Source organism: Ailuropoda melanoleuca, chromosome 15, assembly GCF_002007445.2.
Source record: "Ailuropoda melanoleuca isolate Jingjing chromosome 15, ASM200744v2, whole genome shotgun sequence".
NCBI classification, from domain to species: domain Eukaryota; kingdom Metazoa; phylum Chordata; class Mammalia; order Carnivora; family Ursidae; genus Ailuropoda; species Ailuropoda melanoleuca.
In genome coordinates, this window is record NC_048232.1 from 10,098,515 (window position 1) to 10,121,920 (window position 23,406).

The window sequence follows — 23,406 nt, forward strand, 5'->3', positions numbered from 1 at the left end:
TTTGAATGTTAAAGTTGCAAAAGAACATGTTCTTAAAAATAATTAATTTTTGTATCGTTCTATTTTTCCACTTTCCTCCAATCTACACCCATCCCATTTTTTCCTTTTTATGGTTTAAACACGTTATTTTGGGCCTAGTTTTTTGCTGCTTTATCTTTTTCTTGTTCTTCCTTTTTTTTTTTTTTTTTTTTTTTTTTTTTTTTGGGGAAACCCCTCCCTCTCTCTGTCTTGTAGGAGGGGCCTTGTNAATGTACTCTTAGGAGGAGATGCTATGTTTTGTTATGGAACAAATTTGATGCAACAGTAACAACTCTTTCCATACAAAACCCTCCCGCTGTATAATCTCCAGTTTCAGAGTATTTTGCTCTCTTTAAAGCAACGAAGTGCTGAAATACGGAGCAGAAGAAGAAAAATGAAGTATAGATTTTTTTAAGTGGTGGAAATATTATTTTCATGCGGTTGACTGACATTTAACATTCTGTCCTGTGGCCGTGGCTGCCAGAGCTGAAGACCTGTACGCTGGAAGTTCACACTGAAAGAGCCACCTCATTTTTCTCACTTTTTTTGGGAGGGGTGGGGGTCGTAACAGATGCGCTAGCCCTCACATATTCACAGCTACGTCCCCAGTAACTACCGAAGGTGATAAGAAACAAAACACACACAGGTTTGTTTTCTAGGAGAAAGAAAAATGACCCGAAAGGAAGGGAAAGAGAGAGAGCTCATTTAAGTAGGAATATAAAATTTCTGAGAGGAGAGAGAGAGGTCTATTATCATGCTGAGTTTCAATAAAAGTTTTTTTTTTAATCACCTGGGTAGAATGACTTCTTTTTATCTCAGCAAAATTTAACGGTTTTAATGGTGATGAGATGTGTAGGCAAGCCGTAGCAAGTGGGAGAGGGGTGGGGAGGGAGGAGCGTGTGTCTCTGCCGAGTGTTGACCGAGTGGCGAATGTTCCACAGGGGCTCAGGGAGGGAAGTCTTCATGCTGGAGGTGCAGGCCCTTATTTTCCCCTAATAATTTTATCCATCTCAGACATGAATTCGCCCTCTTCTATGACCCTTGGCCATGCACTCACTCACTGCCCCTACTCGTTGCCTTTTAAAGGGAATGAACACTGGAAAGCAGCACCTAGAATGGTGAGATCCATTGACAAGCCAAGTAGACGCCTCCTGCCATTTCAGATACAGCTCCTTTCACTAGAATATGCTTCCAAGACTGGTGGTTTGCGGGAGCCCTGGGCACGGTGGGTAGAGTAGATGTGTCCGAGAAGGAAGAGAGACCCCTCTGAAAACACGGACAGTTACGTTGGCCCATGCCTGTGTTTTCTGAATCTCGCCTGCCCTCATCCACATTCCTAAACCAAAACCCTTCTTCCTCCGTGTAGTGCTGGGTCGGGAGGGCTCCTGCGTTCCAAAGCTCACAAATGCATCCCTGAGAATTGGAAAGAGTGAAAAAATAAATACACGAATGAGGGACGTTTTCCTTCCCATTGCAACGTCTCTCCTCCTCTGCCCCCTGCTCACGTGTGGAAACAGGCAGACACACAGACAAGTCTGTCTTGCAGACAAGCGAACCATGAAGCTTAATTAAAGAATGTTGATAAGGTCTCTTGTCTCTGAGGAGGTCGTGGAAAGGTTGGAGGAAGACACACGAAGAGAGGAGGAGAGACGGTTTAATAATCAGAGCAAGAAAGTAAATGGCTTCACCGACCACCAGATCCCCAGAGAAACCAGTGGCAGTATCTGGAAATTTCTCTTGATGGTACTGGTCAGAGAAGAAGAAGGAATATCAAACCATTTAAAAAAAGAAAAAAAACATTCCAGACGGTTCCATGTGCTCCGAGTTAGTTGAGAAAGCTAGATCCAGTGCTGAGTGTCATGAGAGGATTCAGCCAGGCGGTAACCCCCCTCTTCACTTTCCGCTGTGTCTGACCACAGGGCTGCTCTTCACCCATCGTAGTGAAGTTCGCGGACACTCAGAAGGACAAAGAGCAAAGGCGCCTCCAGCAGCAGCTGGCCCAGCAGATGCAGCAGCTCAACACTGCCACCTGGGGGAACCTGACGGGTCTGGGCGGACTCACCCCGCAGTACCTAGCGGTAAGTGCCCAGCCGAGGCCAGCGCCCGTCCCCACTGTGACTCCCGAAACCGCCTCGCGACTCCCCCCCAAGTTGATGAAAGAATTCCACGGGGGGGCATTTTGAATCTCAGGAAATTATTGAAATCAGGGTTGATGCAGAATATTTTTCCAAGTGAAATTGATTAGCCTAAGGACATGACTCGTTTCATTCCGGCCTGATGCAGGCTGAGCTGAGACCCACGAGGCTGAATTTGAACCGCTGTTTCAGAGACCTCATGACATCTTGCATGAGAAGGGGCGCAGCACGCCTGATGGTGGTCTAGCCACACCGCGGCAGGGGTGGCCCCAGGGGTTTGCGCGTTCCACCCCAGGACGGCCAGCGAAACCCCATTGGCCCTTCCATTCGGTGGTCCTGGCCTTTCCCTGGGGAACCGCACTGACGAAATCAAACGGTTCTTCATCTGTTTGAAACCCAAAAATGAGAACCTATTTCAGGGCAGATAAACCCCGTCCCCTTACGTTACCTTGTTTTAAATTCATTTTCCTGTTATTCCTTGTGCCTACCCCATCTCCGTCGGTGTCTTTAGTAAAATACAGTGACCAGAATTTAAGACAATTCCCTGGTAAGATGTAAACAGCACACAGAGCTGTGGTCCCTGGTGTGGACTTTAAAATACCTTCACGTAGCCTGGGAATGGCCCTTGTGCTAACCGTGTCACACGTGAGGCGGACGGCAGCTAACACGGGTCCAGGTTTTTATTTATTTCTCCTTAAACCACTGCTGACCCGTGGTCCTCTGCCCCGTTCCTCTGCTTTGGCACCTATAGGCTGGACTTCACATTGACTAACATAAATTCGTATCTCGAGTTTGGACCTGGTATCCTAGCCTCTCTGGGTGTGCACTTGTGTGCGTCCGTGTATGTGTGTTCTGTCCTGATTCTGTCATTTGCCATTTTAACTGTCCCGCCTCGGGGCTGCAGGACCCGCTAGTCTTACTTTGTAACAGAGCCTGCCTGGTTCTGTGCGACAGGCTTCCCTCCGATCTGGAAAGGTAAGGAGCGCCCACCTGTACAGGTGAGGAAGGAGGCTCCGAGAGGTGACACGACGTCACTGAGACCGAGCTGCTGGCGGGCGGGCGAGTGGGATGTCAGCCCTCTGCGTGTTCTGCCCTGTGTGCTGGGGCTGTGGTTCGTATTGCTCTCTTTCCCCTACCCCCTCCAGCCCAGTGCCCAGTGGGGCCTGGCTTAATACCTACTCGATACACGTTAGCTTAATGAAGGAGGCGCCTGCTTCTCCTGTCTTCATCTGAACCATTAATAAAAGCATTGACCGACTTTACTGTCACCTAATAGCCATTTCGCAGTCATACCCACAAAGACACCGTGAGCAATTACACCAGAGGTCTTGCTAAAAAAAAAAAAAAAAAAATCTATATTTTTCTCTTCCGTATCGTTTTCTTGGTCTCTCAGTCTAAAATTTTATGAAACAAGAAATGAGCAGTCATTTGTTTTCCCCAAACCTGTGCTTTTCAGTTGTTCGCAGGCCATCTGTTTATGGATACCAGAAATGGTATCAGAGATTGATGTCAGGCTCACCTTTTCATAATTTCTAAGAATCCAGCTTCCTGCTCCATCGTTTCTAAAAACCAAGACACCTGTGCCTGTCCCCAGTCTTCTGGCACTTCCCTCATGCCCCACGGCGGATGAAGGTCTCTGGCACATGTTTCTTTGACTGCGTCGGCAAATTATTTCCATACACTGAGAAAGAATCTCGGCCTCATTTATAAAAACATATTTTTCTATGATCTTACCTCTGTTTGCTTCTACTGTGGGCTTTTGTTCTTTCTCAGCCATATTTGTTCTGCCCCTCTCCATTGGAAGTCCATTTCTTTTGGAAAAGCCCTCGTCCTTCAAGGCATTCCCCACTTGTGGGTTGAGGGGGAGAGTCTTACTCTGGCCCACCAGAGAATGGTTATCAGTAGATAAAATCCTGGGTAACAGTTTGAGGACACCCCAGCTATTTCCAAGTACCTCAGTAGGCATTATTAGTTCCTCAAAACAGCTTCAAAGCTAATTTAATTTGACTTCACTTTTTAATTTTTAAACATACCTAGTAGAAAGGGAGGAAGGGCTTACAACCACAAGAGAATGGGAAACCCACGAAATCAAGCCAAAATAAGGGATTTCTCCCTCTGAAAATGGTGAATCCCTAACTTCTCCTTCTTCCGCACTGTTCCTCGTGTGTGTGTCTGAGTCTGTGTGTAAAAGCTCGGCAGCACATGTCTGCGAGTCAGGAGGGATGAGTAGAGTCCCAGCCGCTCCTGTGATATCTGTCGCTGTGGATCCCCATCATATTGTAACGGAGCCCGGGCTTGAATCAGCCTCTGATGCTCCATTCCACTTGGTGCTTTTAAGTCCGTGGAGAGATGCCCATTTCTGAGTCCTGTCCTTTGCTTGGTATTGAACTCAAAAAAACCCTACCCTTACCCAGAGGAATGACTCCCTGTGTGGTTCAGCAGTGCCCCCAATAAATTCCGAAAGCTCTTCTTAAAATCACAAATTGGTCTCGTTCCTCCTAAGCACGTAGTATCACAACATTTCTCAATAATAAATTTGGTGAATTTTGCTTTTTGGTGTCTGTGTACATTCGTGCATAGGAGATAACTGTTTGCTTGCTCCTACATACAAACGATGGCTGTACTGATGTCCCTTATTGGTATCAATAAGTCTAGGTTAACAGCACAGCTCCTAAGTTGACCTGTAATTCGCTCAATTGGACCAATAAAGGAGCACTTTAGGACACACGCCTTTCCCTTGTGATACCCGCCTATCCGGGGGTGAGATGTGTTTTTGAAAGCGCCTGGGAAAAATGCAGACACAGGGATGTTAACTTTTCTTTAAAAGATGCCAACATATCTGTAATGCACAGTGTCATTGAACATCACACCAGGTACTTCTAAATTCTGACAAATTGTATGTTCCCCTCTGTCAATGAAGACCAGCTTCAGACGGGTGACCATTGTCTTGGTCGTGTGGTCACAGGTGTACCTGTGTGGCTGTGCACAGGTATGTGTCTGTCTGTAGTTATCGTGGTGATGTCTCTGTTGGCCCGAGAGTCCGTGAATCCAGGTGCTTCCCATGGAGGATGAAGGCCACTGAATTGTCAGACCGAGGGGTAGGCCTCGACTGACAGAGCTGAGCTGTGGTAACCGCTAGGCTACAGAGAGCCCGCGTTAGTCACGCCACGTTGGTTCCAACAGATGTAACACCTGGTTGTTAAAAAGACTAAATTGATTGTTTTAAGGCAGCAGTGTTCCCGAGTTTCCCTGGTGTCTGTGTTTCTTAATAGAGATTAGACATTAATATGGATTTACAGCCCCAACTGAGGGAACCTTCAGTCCCTGCATAGGAAGCAGGCCCCCCTCAGGTTCGGAAGCTGCCACGTCCTGTCTCCACTTGGGTCTGACGGCTCGCTTTTCCCTCCCTTTGCAGCTTCTGCAGCAAGCCACCTCCTCCAGCAACCTGGGTGCGTTCAGTGGCATTCAGCAGATGGCTGGTAAGTTGCGACACATGCCTTTGCTTTGGACCGTGCTGTTGTCTGAGTTTGGGTGGCTTCAGAGGGCCAAGAAAACAAGCCAGGCCAAGGAAGAACAGAGAGCGATTAGCACCCTGTTCGCCTCCGGACTCGGGCGTTACGGTTAGTGCCCGCTGCTGGGGAGCTGCTCTTGCACCTCGGGCTTCTCCAGCTGTGGGAGCCAGACGGGCCGCACAGCCCTCCGTGGTATCCTCCAGGGGTGTTGGCTGGTTTTGTTTTTTAATGGGACTGATTGCTGGGGAATTTCCAACAAGATTCCTTCTATCCAGGGCACCCAAAATGATTGACGTCCTTCTAAAATTTTAATAAGAAGCAGTCAATAAATATTCTGCCCTCCGTCGTGAAAGGCAAGATTGCAGGTCTATCTTTGATACAGTTTGCGGTCCCCTGATAGCCATAGACAATTAACAGGGTGCGTTTTTTTCCTGCGGTACCCCAGTTGACGGAAGCGTGTATCAGAAGCTTTTATGTGCAAGTATAATCTTTGTTCTCAAGAAAATCAAAGTGGGGCTGGATGTGCAAGCTGGCTGAGAAAGGATTTCTTTGTATAATGAGCTGCGTCAGTAGTAACTGAGGTGCGGTGGTTAGGGAAAGGTCACTGGCACCTTCCAGGCTCGGACCCTAACCTCCAGGGGCCAGGGAAGGCGACCCTCACAATCGGGCAGGACACAGGTGCCGTTCGCCTGCCGTGAGGAGCAGTGAGGCCGCTCTTCCCGCGTGTGATTCCAGAAAGATGAGGGAGAGAGGGCAAGGAGAAGAACAGATTTTTGGCACCTTAGAATCAAGCACCATTTGTTTTTAATGAACGACACCCTGACTCAATGAGATGGAACTTGAAGGTACAGAGTAAAAGCCAGGATTTTTTTTTCCTGGCACTATAAAAACTTTTTTTTTTCTCTTTTCTTTCTTTTTTTTTTTTTTTTCTAAATAACTATCCTTGGTTTTGTTGGTTTGCTTGTTTCACTTTGGCTCTGGAAGGACTTCCTCCTCACGTGTGTTCTGTGATCGTCAGCCCAGCCTTCCCCTGAGGCCCCACAGACTAATGGGAACCTGTTGTCAGACAGGATGTATTGGCCCACAGTTTAAAAAAAAAAAAAAATGCAGAATTATTCATTGGGCTTTAAATCTCCTGACACTGCCAGCTTGTTTTATTGTAATACTGCTTTTTGGTTTACTAGGAAAAAAATATATGTTAAACTGGTAAGTAGTTCGATTTTTCTAGGAAAAAAATATATGTTAAACTGGTAAGTAGTTCGATATATGTTAAACTGGTAAGCTGGCCTTGGAGCTAAGGATCACACCAAATGGTTAATTTTTAGTTCTGTGAAGGGAATTGGAGAGACGAAAGTAAAATATCCAGGGAGTTCTCTGTGTTTTAAAAAGAAAAACTCCGGAATGCAAGCTGTACAATAAATGGGAAGATTTGTCATGTTTTCAGCCATTGCAAGATTTATTTTTCCTTCGAATGGTACGGACCCACCCAGATCCAAAATGAGGGTCTTTCCTTAGAGGAAGCCTCTGGCTCTCCCACTCCGACAGCTGAATTACGCAGAGAAGGTCACTGGGTGAAGGTCACTGGGTCCAGAGGTGACAGCCAAGCGCATCTTCCCAGCTGGACAGAGCACCCTGTCATTTTTCATTAGACCGTGGGCTCCCCTGCCTTGCCAGCTACAGGTCAGGATGTTAGCATTTACATGCTCTGCGTGTTCATTTAAAAACTGAGGGTATCCGGGAGTCACCTTAGAAGGGGCATGAGCAGATGGCTAATTTAAAGGCACTCTGTAAATCCTCCACGCCTTCCAAAATACCCCTCTCTTGAACCTTCAACATACAAAATTCAGCGCACTGAGTCTGCACGAGCTGTGAAATCAAATGCCAAGCGGAGGTCCATTATCTACCATCACCTTAAACGTTTAGAGTATCAAGAATGTTGATGTCAAGGCTCTGTCTGCTTGGCCGTTTCCAGAATGGTGGTTTCTTCATTCATAGGGAAAAATCAAGTTTCATCTTCCTATTTGAAACACTGTGGTTTGGACTATATTTTGTTTTTGCCAATAAACGCAAGTTACATGGCCTGCTCTTTCGTCTTCTCACCACAGTTGGACTTAACGTTTGTCTTTGCCAGTCATCTGGACCAGCGTTATAAGTGAACTGGTACTAGGAGTACCTCTCTGAACGAGGCTTCCCTTGGGTGCCTGGTGGCTCAGTCAGTTGAGCTCTTGATTTCATCTCAGGACATGATCTCAGGGTCATGAGATCAAGCCCCGAGTTGGGCTCTGTGCTCAGTGCACATCTGCTTGAGATTGTCTCTTGCCCTCTGCCCCCCACCCCGCTCGCTCTCATACTTTCTCCCTCTCTTTCTCTCTTAAAATAAATAAATCTTTAAATAAAAGGAAGCTTCCCTGATACCCCACATAATATGGGAGGGGTGTCCTAAAGCCCTTCCTTCCTTTCTTTCCTCCTCCACCTCCCCAAACACTCAAAGGCCATCAGGCCCCAAGAGGAACTCAGCCCGGCTCTGCTGAAAGCTGCACCTGACTATTTTTGAGTGGATGGGTAAATATATTTATAAATGGACAAATGCAAATTGGTGTTTTGGATACACTCCCAGGGGAGCTTAAGTTAAACACACTGTTTTTTCCATTGAGAAATTTGACTTTAGTCTTACGTCTAAGCCAAGAAAACATTGTATAAATTAATGACAGTATCTTCATGGTTGAGTTGTCAAGGATTTGGCAATAGTTGGTACAATATCAAACACGTGACCGAGCGCATGGTCCCTGACATCCAGTGGAAGCGACAGGAAGAAATCCAAGAGGTCATTTATGCCCAATCCCACCTGAGGTTAAAATGCTTGCTGAGGGATTGAGGCTGGGGCACAGTTCACATGGGCACCTCCATGATTCAAATGCAGTTTTTATGTCTTAACGGGATCATAAAATAAACTCAGCTTGTAAAGTTCACGCAGTCCGGCTTGGAACACTCTCACCAAAGTGCAAGAAACATCATTTCAGAAACCAGCAGTAATTTTTGATGAACAAGTCTCAAAATATAACAGTCTGTCCTTCAGGAGTTTGGTGTTTATCACTAAAGTCTAAACTGTCTCATTGGAATGAGTAAAATGCTTTCTGTTTGAGCAGAAAATAAAGGCAAAAAAAGAAAGAAAAATTTTCGATGACAAGTCATGAAGTATTTGTCTCAATAAAATGGAATGAGGCATCAACTATATTTATTTCCCCAAAATAATTTACCGTTTCCCTTTCAAACTAAAAATAACTTCCCACATGTTTCATGATTTTATAGAAAGGAACCTTTACTGAGTATGGAATTTAAGGGCAGAAACTAGATTAGTCTCAAATCTTTAGGAGCTGAATGCTTTCCCGTATACTTTCTGCACATCCTTAAAGTTGATGGACTTTATTTTCCCTCTTAAAACCTCTAAGAAAAACTTGTCCATCTCTCACTCAACTGTGATATTTGTCCCACAAATTTCTGAAATCCCAGAAACTTTGGGCTGAGAGTCTGGATTTTTTTTTTTCCTGAAGAAGAAGAAATTAGGGAAAAGTGACTTTTCTTTTATAACCGCCGTCCTCTCGGAAGAGCCTTGCGTTGGATAGCAGAGGTCATATTCACAATTCTGTTTTTAACAGAGCTCCTTGAAATCAGCCACAGTTGACCCTCACAGCAGCCAAGGACAAAACCTGCGCCTCGTTATACATTGCAGTTGAAAAACTGACGTAGAAAGATGTTCAATAATGAGGCTGTGAGACCGCAGCAGCAGACAGGGCTCGGGATGCACTGAGCTGCAGAGCTCCAGGGAAGCTACCAGCACTGGCATCCCGCATCCCAAATGGGGCGGCCAACGAGTTCGAGGGTCACTAACAAATTTGCCCCAAGTCACTGCGCCAGGAAGGGGCAGGTCCGAACCCCGAGCTCCGCAGGCCCCCGAAGCCTGTACAGGGGTGCTCCATGGCTCAGCAAATGCAGATGTGTTCGCACAAACACAGGCTGCAGTGACCTTCCCCTGCAAACCGTTTCATGGACCAAATAACAAATCCGAGCCATAGGTCAGTTGCAGAGAGCACGCCAGCACAGTGCGGACGGAGGCACGTCCCTTCATTCTGGAAGGCGTCTCACATGTGTTCAGAGTGGGCTGTTTCTTGTCAGGGCAGTTTTGGGGTTTTTTTTTCTGGCACGTGGAAGTGTTATTAAAGAAATTAAAGATGTCCAGAGCTCCAAGGAAGGAGAGTTTATCTGTTGATTGACGGAGCTACAACCAAAAAGAATTTGTTAACAGACTAGACAAAACTGCCACATTTCGCATAGTCAGCAAAGCTGGTAGGAACTCCCTTCCAGAATGTCTGGCCTACGTTTTGAAAGCAACAGTGAAAGTGTACAGCATAGTGCTTGCCCGAAAACAGCAGAACTTCACCCGTGTGTGATCCTGTCCCCAGAGAAGGCCATCCTGGAGCGACTGCGACACGTGGCGCGGAGGGGAGATGTCTGTAGACGCCAGTGCACGGGAGGGCTGAGGGTCTCTGCGCTTGGAGGCACCTACCTGGTGAGGTGTGGGCTCTGCATTCGCAAAGATCACTGGGCCTTCCCCAGAGCGGAGCCTCCCACCTCTCACCGCAGAGGCTTCCTGAGAATGTGCTAATAGGCCTTATGAGAACATTCCATAACCACCCATCTGTCACTTTTTAACAGACCTGATTGGCAAGCACTTGTAGCAACTGACATCTGTTCTTGCTTATTGATATGCAGATTTATGGTAATTGCTATGAACAATAAGACACAAAATTACCTAAGGTGAACATTAAATTAAATTTTCATGCCCTTCTCCTTATAAATAATTTTTTTTAAATCTTAAATTTCAAGTAGGCATATTGCACATCTGTTTTGTACATCATTTCTTAGTCTGGAGAAAGATTTTTCTTTTCCCAAGTAATGAATGAAAAGTTGAATGCCTATATCCCCCCCCCTTTTTTTTTTTTACCATCTTGGTCTTGGCATGCTGTGGGAGTTCGTAAAATGTATTTAAATGTTTTGTATTTCTAGTCACCCAGATTGTTGCCCCTGGTTTGTGTGGCACCCCTCGGAGCAGAGTGCTTGGTGAGGTTAAAAGTGGTTGCTTTTCTTGGGAGACAGCCGTTCCCCAGGCTTAAGCCGGCTCCCTGGTGAGGCCGCTCCAAAGGGCGCCCCCTCCAGGTCGCTGTGTAGGCATGACAGAGAGGACGACCGGTGGGCGGACGACCGGTGGGCAGAAGACCTGGAGAGTCCATGAAGGGAGCTGGGAGAGGGAGGAACAAGGTGGCTCACACACCCCAAAGACACAAGAAAACGACAGGAAACAATAGAAGTGGGGCTGCAGAGAGCCCGGTGAGATGGCCTGCAGCCAGGGCCACCTGTGTTGGCTGGGCCCAGAGGAGGCAGGAATCCAGGGAGGAGAGGATTCAAGCCTCTGGAGCAGGCCAGTGTGCCTGAGCGTCAAATACTTGACGTCAGAAAGCCAGAGGTGCCGCAGATGGTCTGGTTTGGTTGAAGAGGGAGAGGCTGGACAGAAGGCCATGCCGCAGGGAACAGGAGCCTCGTTGCCCTGTGGCCAGCCCACAGTGAGCCCTGCAGAGGGGGGGTGACCCACTGCCTTAGGCTCCGGCCCACCTCAGTGTGAGTGCCCCTTGGGATTAGCCTCAGCCGGAAAGTTCTAGGAGAGTCTCTGGCTCATTTGGCTTCTTTGCGCAGTCTTGTTTGTGCGTTCGTCTTTGCTCTAAACGGGAGCTAGAGCTGTTTCTGTCCCAGTTTCCCTTCTCCACACAGTCAATTCCGAGCCCTGAGCTCCTCGGATCTCCCACTCCACCCCCGTCGCGGCCACTGCCCGAGCCAGGCCCTCCGCTCGTTGATTTTCTGCCAGAACCCATGCCTCTTGGTAGGAGGGAGCTTCTTCACCTCGAGAATCTGTCACCAGGAACGTGGTGCCCATGCCACACATGCTTTTTTCATATGCTTTCAGGGAGTTCCCAGCCCCCTGGCCCCCTTGGTGGACGAAGGTTAGGGACCCTGAGCAAAGCTGAACAGTGAGTGCATGGACGGGAGGGACACGGCCCTGCGACTGCTCGGTACTCACGAGGAAGAGGTCACAGCCCATTTGTTTCCCAAGGAATCCAGAACCAGTGATCTGTTATGTTGGGGATTCTGGTAATGGATGGAAAAGGAAATCACATTAAGAAATTAAAGGATCGATTCTGCGATTTAGAGAGATGCAGGACACAGGTGTGACACGGTTTCTGGTTAACTCCGTTCTCAGCTCCCGCTGGAGACCATACACCCCAGGCCCTGCTCCCTAGGACTTGGGACCTGAGCCCTGAACCGAGCAGGGAGGCTGAGGAGGCTGCCCGTCATATCCCGGGGGTCCAGCAAGCAGGACTCAGGCTCAGCCACAACCCTGCAGCTTCCCTCCGTGTGTGCACGCCATTGGACGTGCACGGGGCCGCTGCAGGCCAGTGTTAGGAGCTGCTCAACAAGGACTTGGAGTGCCCCAGGCACGCTTCCTTTGGAAACCCTGTGTCCCACCACCCCTTCCCCCCTCCGCCCCATCCCCCCTCACCTCCAAGGTGCAGAGTTGAGTGAAGTAAGTGGATACAAACACGCTGAGGAGGGGGCGGGGAGAGGAGCTGCGGATGGAACCACAAGGACAGAAGGAGCCCGCGTGGGGAGGCGGCGGTGGCAGGGAGAGGCCGGGCTCGCGGTGAGCGACGGCGGAAGGCTCCTCCGCTGCCCCGGGGCTGCGCCTCTCCGGGCCTCTGTTTTCTCTGCCTGTAGCGTGTGCAGGGTCAGTAGTGACTCGGTCACACGGGTTTGTCACGAACACTAAGGGAGCGTAAGGCATGAGGAGCGTGCCCGGCACATGCTTGCTTCTCAGCACCATTATCGCGGTCAAGGCCGTGTCGCCGCGATGTTCAGCTGGAAGAGCTTCCTCCATTGGCTCCCTCCGCGCTAGGCGCTGTTCTTCGAGCTTGGCGTGTTGCTGAAGCATTGAACCTCTCACCCTCGAGAGGGGCCTTGTGTTTTGGTCCCACTGCACATGTGGGGGATCTGAGGTGCACACGGTGGGGCCAGTTTGCTCAGGGCAACAGGTTGTCAGGAATTAAACCCATGTGTCTGAGAGCGGGGCGTGCATGCCTCTTGACCAGCCCACACCGCCTCTGGGAAATAGTGGCTCTTGTCTCCAGCAGGGAAGTCTGTGCAGCCCAGGCCACACAGGACAGGCTGGAAAGCAGAAGGTGGGGGGTCCTCCCGGAAGGCTGAGAACTGGTCCTCGCTCCAGAAAGTGGGCAAGGAAGCCGCCCTGTCCACCTACCGCCTGGAGCCTGTTGAGCACGCGCTTCTCGGTGGGGCGGGGGGCGTGACCCTCCCAGGGTCAGCACCCAGGACCAGAAAAGGACTAGAATGGAAGGAATGGCACGGTCCTCCACAGGGGAGCCCCTGCCTCCTTCAGCTGCCCAGTGCTTTCCTCTGCTCCTCTCATCCCAGCCGAGTGGTGACAATGAGCTTCTGAGTCTGGGCCTATTTCCAGAAACAGATGAAGGAGGATTACCCTCCAGTCCCTGGCTTCTCCTTGCTCCGATATACAGCAACTTTCTTGGGGGTAGACACAGTCTCGTCTTCCACTTCGTCCTCCATACAGTACCGAGAGGCTGGCCTGGCATGGCCTTCAGTGTCTGCTGAATGGATGGACAGATGGTTGGATGGATGGGTGGATGAAGGAATGGATGGATGGATGTACAGGTAGGCGGAAAGACAGACAGATGGGCAGACGGACACACGTGGGTCCTCCTGCCCGCTGCATCTCTCCATCTAATCCTTCCCCTCTTCCTTTTCCCCCAAGCCCCGCAGATGCTGGCCCTCACAGTGACCTCTCCCCACTCTCCCTCCCTGCTTCCTTGGGCCCATGTTTTTCCTTTCCTTGCAGTGTGATCATTGAACACAGTTGCCCCCCGCCCCATGGTGGTACCCCAGAGCTGAGGTCCCTCTGCTTGGCCTTTCTGGGTGGAGGCAGGGAAAGGTGGAATAGGACAGCAGACTCCCTTGGATGGTGACACGTGGGAGGAAGGGCAGAGGGGAGCCAGAGGGCGACACACCAGGCCTTGGCCCTGGATATGCAAGCAGAGAGGACAGTGGAATAGAAAACCAGAGTGTTGTCAGCTGGGCTCCAGCAACGCCAGTGGTGAGATAAGGAAGACGCATAGTTCTAATAAATATTTGGAGAATGGATTAATGACAATTGAGGGAAACGGTCAATAGAGAAAGCTGTTATAAATACTGAAGGACGAACGGCGGAGAAAACTGCAACTCAGTTGGGTCTGTGGATGGCCCTCTTGATTGCGGTTCATGAAAATTTCATACCGCTTGATACCCCATCCCTTCTTCCTGCATAGATTCACGCATCGCCTGCTGTGTGTCCAGCTGTGTGTCTGTCTGTCTGCATAGGTGGACAGACAGAATCTTAGTCCTCAGAGAGTTAGTATCTGGTTATGAGGGTAAGAGACCCCTACACGTAAGGTCACGGTAAGATGTGGTGAATGCCGCAAGTCACAAACAGGGAGACCAGTGGCTTTGCCACTAACACGCAGAAGGGCTGTTGAGTGTAGACTCTCGGTCTTCTTCAGAGGGAGGCCGTGCGGGGCGGCAGGAGCACCGCCCCAGACTCGGGTCCACGACCGTCTGCCGTCAGCCTCGACCCAGGACCTGAGTCTCTGACCCGAATGACGGGATATGTTCCCGCCACGCACCGTGGCCCGCACAGGCCAGGTCAGAGGAGCTGTCTTGGAGGCCCTCTGACCCGAACCAGGAGAAGGGCTCTGCTTACTGTTAACTCGTGCCGGGCGTGCACCGCGGGTTTTCATTTCGGGGCTGAACCGTCCCCCTGTCAGCACAGCCGAGTGTTGGTGACGTAGTCTGGCTATGCGGTTTATGCCATTAGAGCAGTAGAGGGACTGTTAGTCACAAGAGGGCCAAGAAGGGACAGATGGGTCCAAGTGAATGTACCTCACCCCCAACATCGCTCGAAGCCTGGCCCTGTCTGCACACCCAGGTGTGAAGTGCGTTCGGGCTCCTGTAGGAGCTGAGCCCCTTGCTGGTCCAGGCGGGTCCGCCCTGAGGCCAGGCAGCTCCCGTGCCTCCCCCATTTGCCTCAGTTACCTCAGAAAAATAAGACCAAGCTTCCTCAAGTTCCACGTCCTCATAGATGTGACCCTGTCTGCCCCTTGAGCAGGGGGAAGGAGAGAGCTATGTTCCCAGACTGGAGAATACAGTGTTGGTGAGGTCTGCACTTCCCTCGCAGAAGTTAACAGGAACCCACAAATACCTGCGTCCTGCTTCTAAGCAGCCCCAGGCCCTAAGTGGATTTTGAAAAACAGGTGTTTGGCTTTCAGCCTAAGCCAAGAAGGCTGGATGTCTCCTGGAAGAAGACAGTGTCGTTTTGAGCAAAATGAGGAACCATTTCACAGCAAAGACATCAGGAACTCTTTTCTGAGTAGAAGTGGGTTGTGACTGAGGCAGCCGGGCTGGAGGAGCAAGATAAATGAGCCTGTTGCTCTGAGCCATGCTTAGGTGGAGGGCTCCACGCCCGTGGCTGGGGGCTTTCCCAGGTATGTTGCTAGAACATTCTCTCGCCATTCCATTCACCACCACCCCCAACATGGAAGGAAGCTGTGATCTGGCCAGTATCTCTAAAGCAGATTAAATTTGCTCAGTAGGCATTTATTAAGTACCTGGATTTGAGACATGAGAAGAAGGTAAAGTTAAGCGGATTACTTAACTCTAGTATCTTTCTGTAGAAAATTCCTCTGTGTAGGGAGAGAACCATTGTTGCCTGCTTCTTGAATGGACTTTAGTGTGAAGTGAATCATGGACAAAGACTGAATGTTCAGAGACCCTTGGGTTGAGAAACAGAGGTGGGAGGCCATGCGGGCACCACCCCTGAGCTACCCCGCCCAGGCCAGGCAGCCTCCCTGTGACAGGTGACACCCCTAGATCTCAGCTGATCCCACCCTCGTGTTCTTGTGAAGTTTCACTTCTCCCTGCTCCTCTTTTCTTCATTTTCACTAGCCGGAGATCCGTTCTAGTTAAACGCGGTCCTGCTTTAAAACACAAAAATGCAAATACAAGTGCTTGATGAATAAAAATAGGACAGTGTTGCCATTTTTATTCGTTCATTTTTCTGTTCATCAGATGTTTTGTGAGTTCCTGCCGTGGTCCCATTTTAGAGTTCACGTTTACAGTAAGTGTGGAGAGATTATCGGTGGCAGTAATGACAGTGAGGGTCGCTAACACCGGTGTTGACCTGTGCCCATCCCAGTGCCAAGCGGGTGGCGTTCTTCATCTAATTTAATCTGCACACGGCCCGTGGAGGTGAGAAGCAGTGAGCAGTGCCACCCGCTAAGCAGGAAACAAAGAGGGGAAGCAATTCGCCCGGAGTCCCACAGCTGGGAAAGTGGCAGAGCCAGGAAGCCACGGCAGTTCGAGTTCGGAGCAGGGCTCTTAACCTCCCCGGGGCTACCGAGGGGCTCCCCTGGCGGCCCGTCCTGCGGCCACCCAGCCCCGGCTCACGATTTCCTGACGGCTGCATGGCCGGTGCACACGCGGACTCTTCTCGTCTTTCCCTCTGATTGCTGCGGCCCCGGGCATGGGCAATCGGGACGCGTCCTGGGTGAGGACAGGCAGCCGGGCACACAGTAGGCGGCTCCGCTGGGAAGCGTGGTGGCACCCGAGTCCCCGAGGCAGCTGGGCAGAGCGTGCCGTCACAGGGCCTGCTGCCCGGGGCCCCGGCTCTTGTCATCTGCCCTCGTGTTTGGAGCACGGCCCAGCAGGCCTCTTGCTGACGCGGCGTTTCTCTTCCCTCCACAGGCATGAATGCTCTGCAGTTACAGAACCTGGCAACGCTGGCGGCAGCCGCAGCCGCGGCCCAGACCTCAGCCACCACCACCAATGCAAACCCTCTGTCCACCACGAGCAGCGCCCTCGGAGCCCTCACCAGTCCCGGTAAGGGGGTGCCCCCCCTCTGGGCCCGCGGGGAGGACGGCGCCCAGGGTGGGCTGCAGGTGTCAGGGCCAGGGGGGCGCGCCCTGGGCGTGGGGGGCGGGGCTGGATCCATGTGAAGTTTCCTAAAGACACGGAGCGTGGTTGCCTGTGGGTTTGATTGTCCGAGGCAGACAAAGAAGAGAGTGCTCTGGGGGGGCCGTCTCCACCGTGCTCCTGCTCACCCCGCGCAGCGGCCGGGCAGTCCAGTCAGCTTCCAGCGGGCACCTGGAAGAAGGGCCTCCCTCTCTGCCTCCTGTTTGTTCAGCCGTCTTTGTTGTGGTCCTTAGCAGTTCAAGAACTCTCTGTTGCATCTCAAAATCCCTAATTATTCCAGCGTCCTGTTTCACAGCCGCTCCGTCCTGCCCCTGCCCGTTTGCTTTCAAAACTCGCGGTCTACAGAGGACCATCCTTGTTGTTGGCTCCCGGTCGCCTTCTGGGCGATGCAATTTAAAGTCTTTCTCCTCAGAAATGCTGTCGCCTTATTCAAAAGCAGATGCCATTTTTCTTTTCATCCGAGCCAGACATAATGTGGTTGCTTAGATACCATGATTTGTGTCTTAAAAACTGTTTTGCTGGCTTTTCTTCCTCTCTGAATGTTCTAGGCCTTGATAGATGAGCTTCCCCGCCCACCCCGGGTGCATGGGGGAGGATGGTTGGGCGCTGGCCGGGCTCCCTCCCAGCTCTGCAAAGCCCACAGGCCGCTGCCAGCTCTGCCCAGAACACTGGAGGGTTGTGGAAGATGTTCCCGTGGGCTAGCGCGGGGCTTGCTTTCAGGAGACCCCAAAATACGCACAGCCCACGGTGGGCCGGCTTTCTTAAGGCTTTTGACCATGGGAAGCGGGGGAGCCTGTGCGCCCCTCGAAAGCCACAGCCTCTGGCTTGGTGATGAAACACTGGGCATCACACACATTTCCCCGAGTCCGGTCTGCAGAGACATGTCTCAGGGACATTTACGAGAGGCCAGGGAACTCGTCTTCCACGCCCTGTCCTCTCCCAGCTGTAGCGCAGAGCTGTGTTGACTTCATTCTCTAAAATGTCATCCAAAATGTACCGTTATTATATGCAGGCCTCGTTTGGTGCAGTAGATGGTATTTCCAAAAAATCAACTTTCAGCTGTTTTTTTTCCCCCCAGCAAATTAAGTCACAACTCTAATGCAGTAGATAAACTTATTACTTAAATAATCCTCCAGTGACCCTGTTTGAGAAATAGACATCTTTCTGTGCACCTGGGTGGCTCAGTAGATTAAGCGTCTGCCTTCAGCTCAGGTCATGATCCCAGGGTCCTGGGGTCGAGCCCCATGTCCTCTGGCTCCCTGTTCAGCGGGGAGCCTGCTTCTCTCTCTCCCTCTGCTGCTACCCCTGCTAGTGCTCTCTCTCTGTCAAATAAATAAAATCTTTAAAAAAAAAAAAATAGCCATCTTTGACGTAAACTCCCCTTTATAAAAATAGTTGTGACTTTTCTTAAAAGCGAATTCACCATTTGACCTCACTGATTTCCTTGTTTTATAAATCAGATTGAAAAGCATTTCCTTAAATAAGGATGTTTATCTTCCCTATGAAGACTGTGGAATGATTACATTGAAAGAGCACAAAGTATCATACACACATCTTATTGTATCTTTAGTCAAAAGCTGATATTTTTAACTCTGTTTTACTTGGAGAGAAAAAAACTAAAAGTCATTTATAATCTGATTGCTTTTTATTTGCTTATTTAAAAATAAAGAGGATTAGCTGTTAAAAAAAAAAAAAAACCATGTTAGCTGTATTTGGCAAAAGTGAATTATTATAATTTTTCCAACCTTGGTCTTCATCTCCTCTTCCTTTTATCAAGAGTAACCAGCAGAAACTGACCACGTCATTGACAATAAGGTGGAGAAAAAAAGAAAACTTTTCCTTAAATGGCAAGGAGACTTTTAGCCCACAGTTTGGACCACCAGCCCTTAAAGTCTATAACTTTGATATATTTGGTATTGTAATGACATAAAAATTGTTCTGCCACCCCGGAGACGGACCATTATCATAAGTGGACATTTTGGCTAATGGTATGTGGCCTACTGTTTGCTTGTGAGAGTTCATTTGACTTTATTAAAATATGTTCTCCCATTGTGATATTTGGGCTCGAATGTGCCTGGCTCCAGGGAATCAGAACTAATATTTGAGCATTTCATTCTTTAAAAGAAGACGTGTCAGTTTAAGAAGTCAAGTGCAAACAGGACATGAGTTGGTGTAGACCACGGAGTTGACAGATAACAGCTCCAGGGGGCTGTCTGGTGTCCAGCACTGGCCCGGTGGGGGGGCCGGGGGAGCACAGCAGACACGCTCCCTTCTCTCAAGTGTCTTCCACTAGGTTAGGGATCTCAGACAGTCAGCAGTCAGCGCACCTCGTATGTGCCCCGCGGTGCTGGGAAGACACACCGGACAGACGGATGGAGAGTGAAGGCGGTGAGAGGGGCCACATGCTTAACTGGGGGAGGGGCATTCAGGTGAAGACGAGCAAGCGAGAAGGTGGGAAGGAAGTGGCGCCATCACTCACCAGCAAGGAAGCCATTGGGGGGGCGGAGAGGAGGGAGGCCACCACGTCCCTGGATCCACGCGCACACCATCCAGTAGGGTCAGCGGCTCAAATACGCCGGAACTTTCTTCCAGTGGGGGTTACTCAGACAGCTGAGGAAGATGGCCTGTGTGTTTGAGGAACTTTAAACACATTTGACCATTTTCAAGTTTTTCCTGAGCTCTTATTGAAAGGGAAATTGCGTCCTGAGATCTATTTTCCTCCTTCTCCCTATAGCAAAGTGTCCTTACCTTTGCTGTCAAAGAGGTGTTCTGCCCTTCCATAAATTCTGCTGAGGTACCGTAGAAAGTGGTCTTTCTCCTCTCTGTTGAGCAATGCTTTGCATAATAGCTGAAAGTATTTCATTAGAATCCTGAAGTGTAGCAGCACGATTTTAAATCTACATTTCAATTATTTTTCTTAAGCGTAACTAAAAAAATCTGGCATTTAAGTGAAAGTAATTATTTGTCTAATTTCCATCAGGGACTTTTTCAAAGTCACAGAAAATGTGGTTGGAAGGATTCATGACCCTCCTCTTCATCAAAGCAATTTCCTGTGAAATAGAAGGGGGACAAAGTAGTTCCCAAGGCCAATGCCATTATTTATTTTTAAATAATAAAAAACAGGACCTACCGTCTTTGTACCACTAACGATCCGGTTCATCTGTGAAATGCCCTGATGGCCCCGTCGCATGGCTCCCACACAGGCCCTGGCTTTACCCTGTTTTTAAAGATGTCCCCTACACTTCAGACCAATCCATCTTGAAAGGGACAAGTCAGTCCCCCAAACTATTAATTTTTTTAATAATTGTGAATTCATCATTTCAGTTTTGCATACCCAGGCATAGTGTCCCTACAGCATTATTATAAATGATTTTAAACAGTCCATGCTTTAAAACATGAAAGATTAAGCTTTAATTTTTGTTAAAAAAAAAAAATCCCCTTAGGCAATAAATAGGTTCCTTTGTCTCATGGCCTTGAAATAAAAATTAAAATAGTTTAAATTGCCCATGGTTAGAATAAGTGTTTCATGCAATTATCAGATGGTAGTGAATAAAATTAGAAATTAAATCATGAAAGAATAAAAACCAGGTAAATGCATATTATGCCTTTTATGGGTTTCTCACGGGTCTTTCTGAAGCCTAATTTAATTGTGTTTCTTGTCTTTTATTTTGATATGATAATTCTTCCTTTGTTTACTTCATTCTCCTGTTTAATTAATTCTTGGGTCATTTCTTCTCCAAATTTTGAACCTGTTTTTGAGGAATGTGTCTCTGTGTTGGTATAAAGGAGAAATTGTCTACAACGTGTGCAGTGAGGTCTTAAAGAAAGATGATAATACTGGTCTTCTCCCCGGCTCATGGATTTGTTGTTTCTGCCTGTTGATTTTGAGAGCTTGGGAGGGAACATTATCCTTACCACACAGGCACACGTCTGGCACTTTCTGTCTCAAACATAATATTGTGTTCATGTACCCCGTTATGCCACTGACCGCCTTCTATTTTTTTTTAAGATGTTTTAAAATTCTCCAAATGCTTCCGTAAGTGCACTCAATCAAGTGCACACTTCAAGATAATAATTTCTTTTGATAGTATATAAGGCACTTTAAAGTGTTGGGATTTTTTCCGTTCCCACTGTCAGCTTTTCAAATAGTTCTCCCTTTAGATCGAGGTAATATTTTTATCTCCCTGTCTTCAAGAGGTCGCCTGCCTCCTTGAAGGCTGTGACAGACAGTCCCGAGGAAATGGTGGCCCCTCCGTGGGGGCTGTTTGAGGTTCACGGAGAGATCCTTCTCAAGCAGCGCCCTAAAGCACGTGTGCCTCACTCGGGCCACGTCGCCCTCCACGCACCCGTGCTGGTCAGCGAAGGCAGGAGCCCTGCGTCTCTGACCCTCCCGTGTTCCTCCAGACACTCCTCTTTCTTCATTGCTTGTTACCAAAGAAGAGTCTCAAAAAACAGTTTTCCCCATCATTAGCTACACTTTTTAAGTGTTTTAGTCAGAAGGTTGTTAAAATTAGCTATTTATTTGTGGGGTTGAATCTAACAGCCTTACACCCTATTGCTACAGAAAGAGAACTGACAATCCCATCCTTTGCTCACTTCCTGCATCTCTCAAGATTTTTTTTTTCTAGAAGGTTTCCATGTGTTAACTTGCTCCTGACATTACAGGGCTCCCTTTATTTTCATTGACGTTAATGGAGTTCAACATGATGTAAAAGCTCCATAAATAAAATGTCACCATAGTAACTATAATTTCCGGATATATTTTTTCATCCGTTCCGCACATATTTGCTGAACGTCTCCTGTGCACCTGGGACTGTTCTAGGCATTTGAAACCCATACAGTGGACCACGCAGACAAAAATCCCCGCCCTCGTGTACTTTATATTCTAGCATTAGTTCTTCAGAAAGCCACATGTCCGCTATGGTCAAATGTTTGGTGAGCCTTGAAATATAAACTGTAACACTGACGCCCTTTACAAAACCATAACCAGTGCCTTTGGTTGCATTCTATTAAAATTTTGTGAATTAGACCAAAGGGAAGGGAGGAATCTTCTTCCTCGGCTTTCTCCCTCTTCCATAAGCGTTGCCCGTTGTTCAGCACCTTTAACACAGCAAGGAGCCCTGAGAAGGTGTGCACCCCTAGAGCAGATGTGGCCGGTGGTGGGGTTCCAAATAGGAAGTGTACGTGCGCATCTGCTCTCTGGCTGCTCAACAGAAGCATATTTTGAAAAACGAATGATTTCCAAAGTTCTTAGGCACTCAAAACCGATTTGGGGGAAGAAAAAGTAACTGGGAGCGGTCTGTCTAGTAAGTGGTTCTTTATTTGGCGTTGACCATCCTAGTTCTAGGGTTTAAAAACAAACCAAAAAACACGTAAATGCCTCCCAGCCGGGGGAGTGGCGCTGGCATCCGCAAGTGCTGGGGGTTTGGATGTGGAATCCCCTGACGTTTCGCTTAGCCCCAAGAAAATGACAAGTCTGTGGGCCACATCGGCAGCTCATTCCCGAAGTCATCCTGGTGCCGCGAGCGGCCAGAGGGCTCTCCGCTGTTGCTCTCAGAGCAGCCATGCACGGTCGGCGGGCAGCCCGTGCCGCTGGTGACGTGCCCCCGACCTGGGGCAGACTGCCGTCTCTAACAGTCCTGAGCTGATCCAGGGCTTCAGAAAGCTGCCCGGCTGAGGGGTAGAGATGCTGACGGTTCACCACTTCTCTGCGGAGCCTGCGCTCGGACTTCTTCAAGCCGATTCCACATGAGCCCTGCTTGTCCCGTCGTCCCGGGGCCGGACGGGTCCTGCGTGCGTGCCTCTCAGTGCTTTGCTCCTGCCTCGTTTTGGGGACACTTGTTCATATTTTCAGGCATTGGCTCTCGTTCTTTGTATGTTTGCTTGGAGCAGCTCTGACGCCTATGCTGTCCCTGGTATTGGGCATTCATTGTCAGTAACGTCCTGCACGGTCTCCTCCATTGTGCAGCAGACCCACATCGGCTCCCTTGGTGATGTGCTTGGTACAAGCTCAGAGGTGTATTTTCTGTACAACACAGCGAGGTTCTTTTCCCACTAAACTACCCATGGTGCTATAGAGCCAGGTTATTGCTGCTAGTGCGGGTAAAAAGCACGTATTAATCGCTTAATTGTATTTTATATCAGGTGGGAAAGCAACCAACTTTTGCCAACAAAAGTGGCCAGTCACAGCTTCCCAGAGGTTTGTGATCTACAGCCCGTGTTTTAAGACTTGAAAGCAAGAAAGCCGGAACGTTTAGTTCATAGATGGTTTAATCCCATGAACCGCTATAAACCAGATGCAGTGACCACATGCAAAAAAATAAGCAAAATGCACCACCCGGATGGATCTAGTTGAAAAGCAGGACGTCAGATAAGGTACAAGGTGTCAGTGACAGGAGAGGTTCTGTCTTGAGGTGGGGAAATTTTTAATAGAAAAGCTGACATCTGAGCCCAAATTTTATTTTTTTTTAAAGATTTATTTATTTATTAGACAGAGAGAGACAGCAGGGGGAGTGGGAGAGGAAGAAGCAGGCTCCCAGTGGAGAAGCCTGACGTGGGGCTCGATCCCGGAACGCCGAGATCACGCCCTGAGCCGAAGGCAG

The 23,406-nt window shown here is 49.0% G+C and overlaps 1 protein-coding gene across 10 annotated transcripts in view; it reads left to right on the plus strand.

Annotated features, from left to right (window-relative positions):
• CELF2 (CUGBP Elav-like family member 2) overlaps positions 1 to 23,406 on the plus strand; it is a 397,972-nt gene that overhangs the window by 337,050 nt on the left and 37,516 nt on the right. For all 10 annotated transcript variants that reach the window (XM_034643776.1, XM_034643782.1, XM_034643778.1 and 7 more), the window contains 3 exons: positions 1,938 to 2,096; positions 5,569 to 5,632; positions 16,577 to 16,711. In XM_034643776.1, the coding sequence (XP_034499667.1) occupies positions 1,938 to 2,096; positions 5,569 to 5,632; positions 16,577 to 16,711 (358 nt within the window). The remainder of the gene's footprint in view (positions 1 to 1,937; positions 2,097 to 5,568; positions 5,633 to 16,576; positions 16,712 to 23,406) is intronic.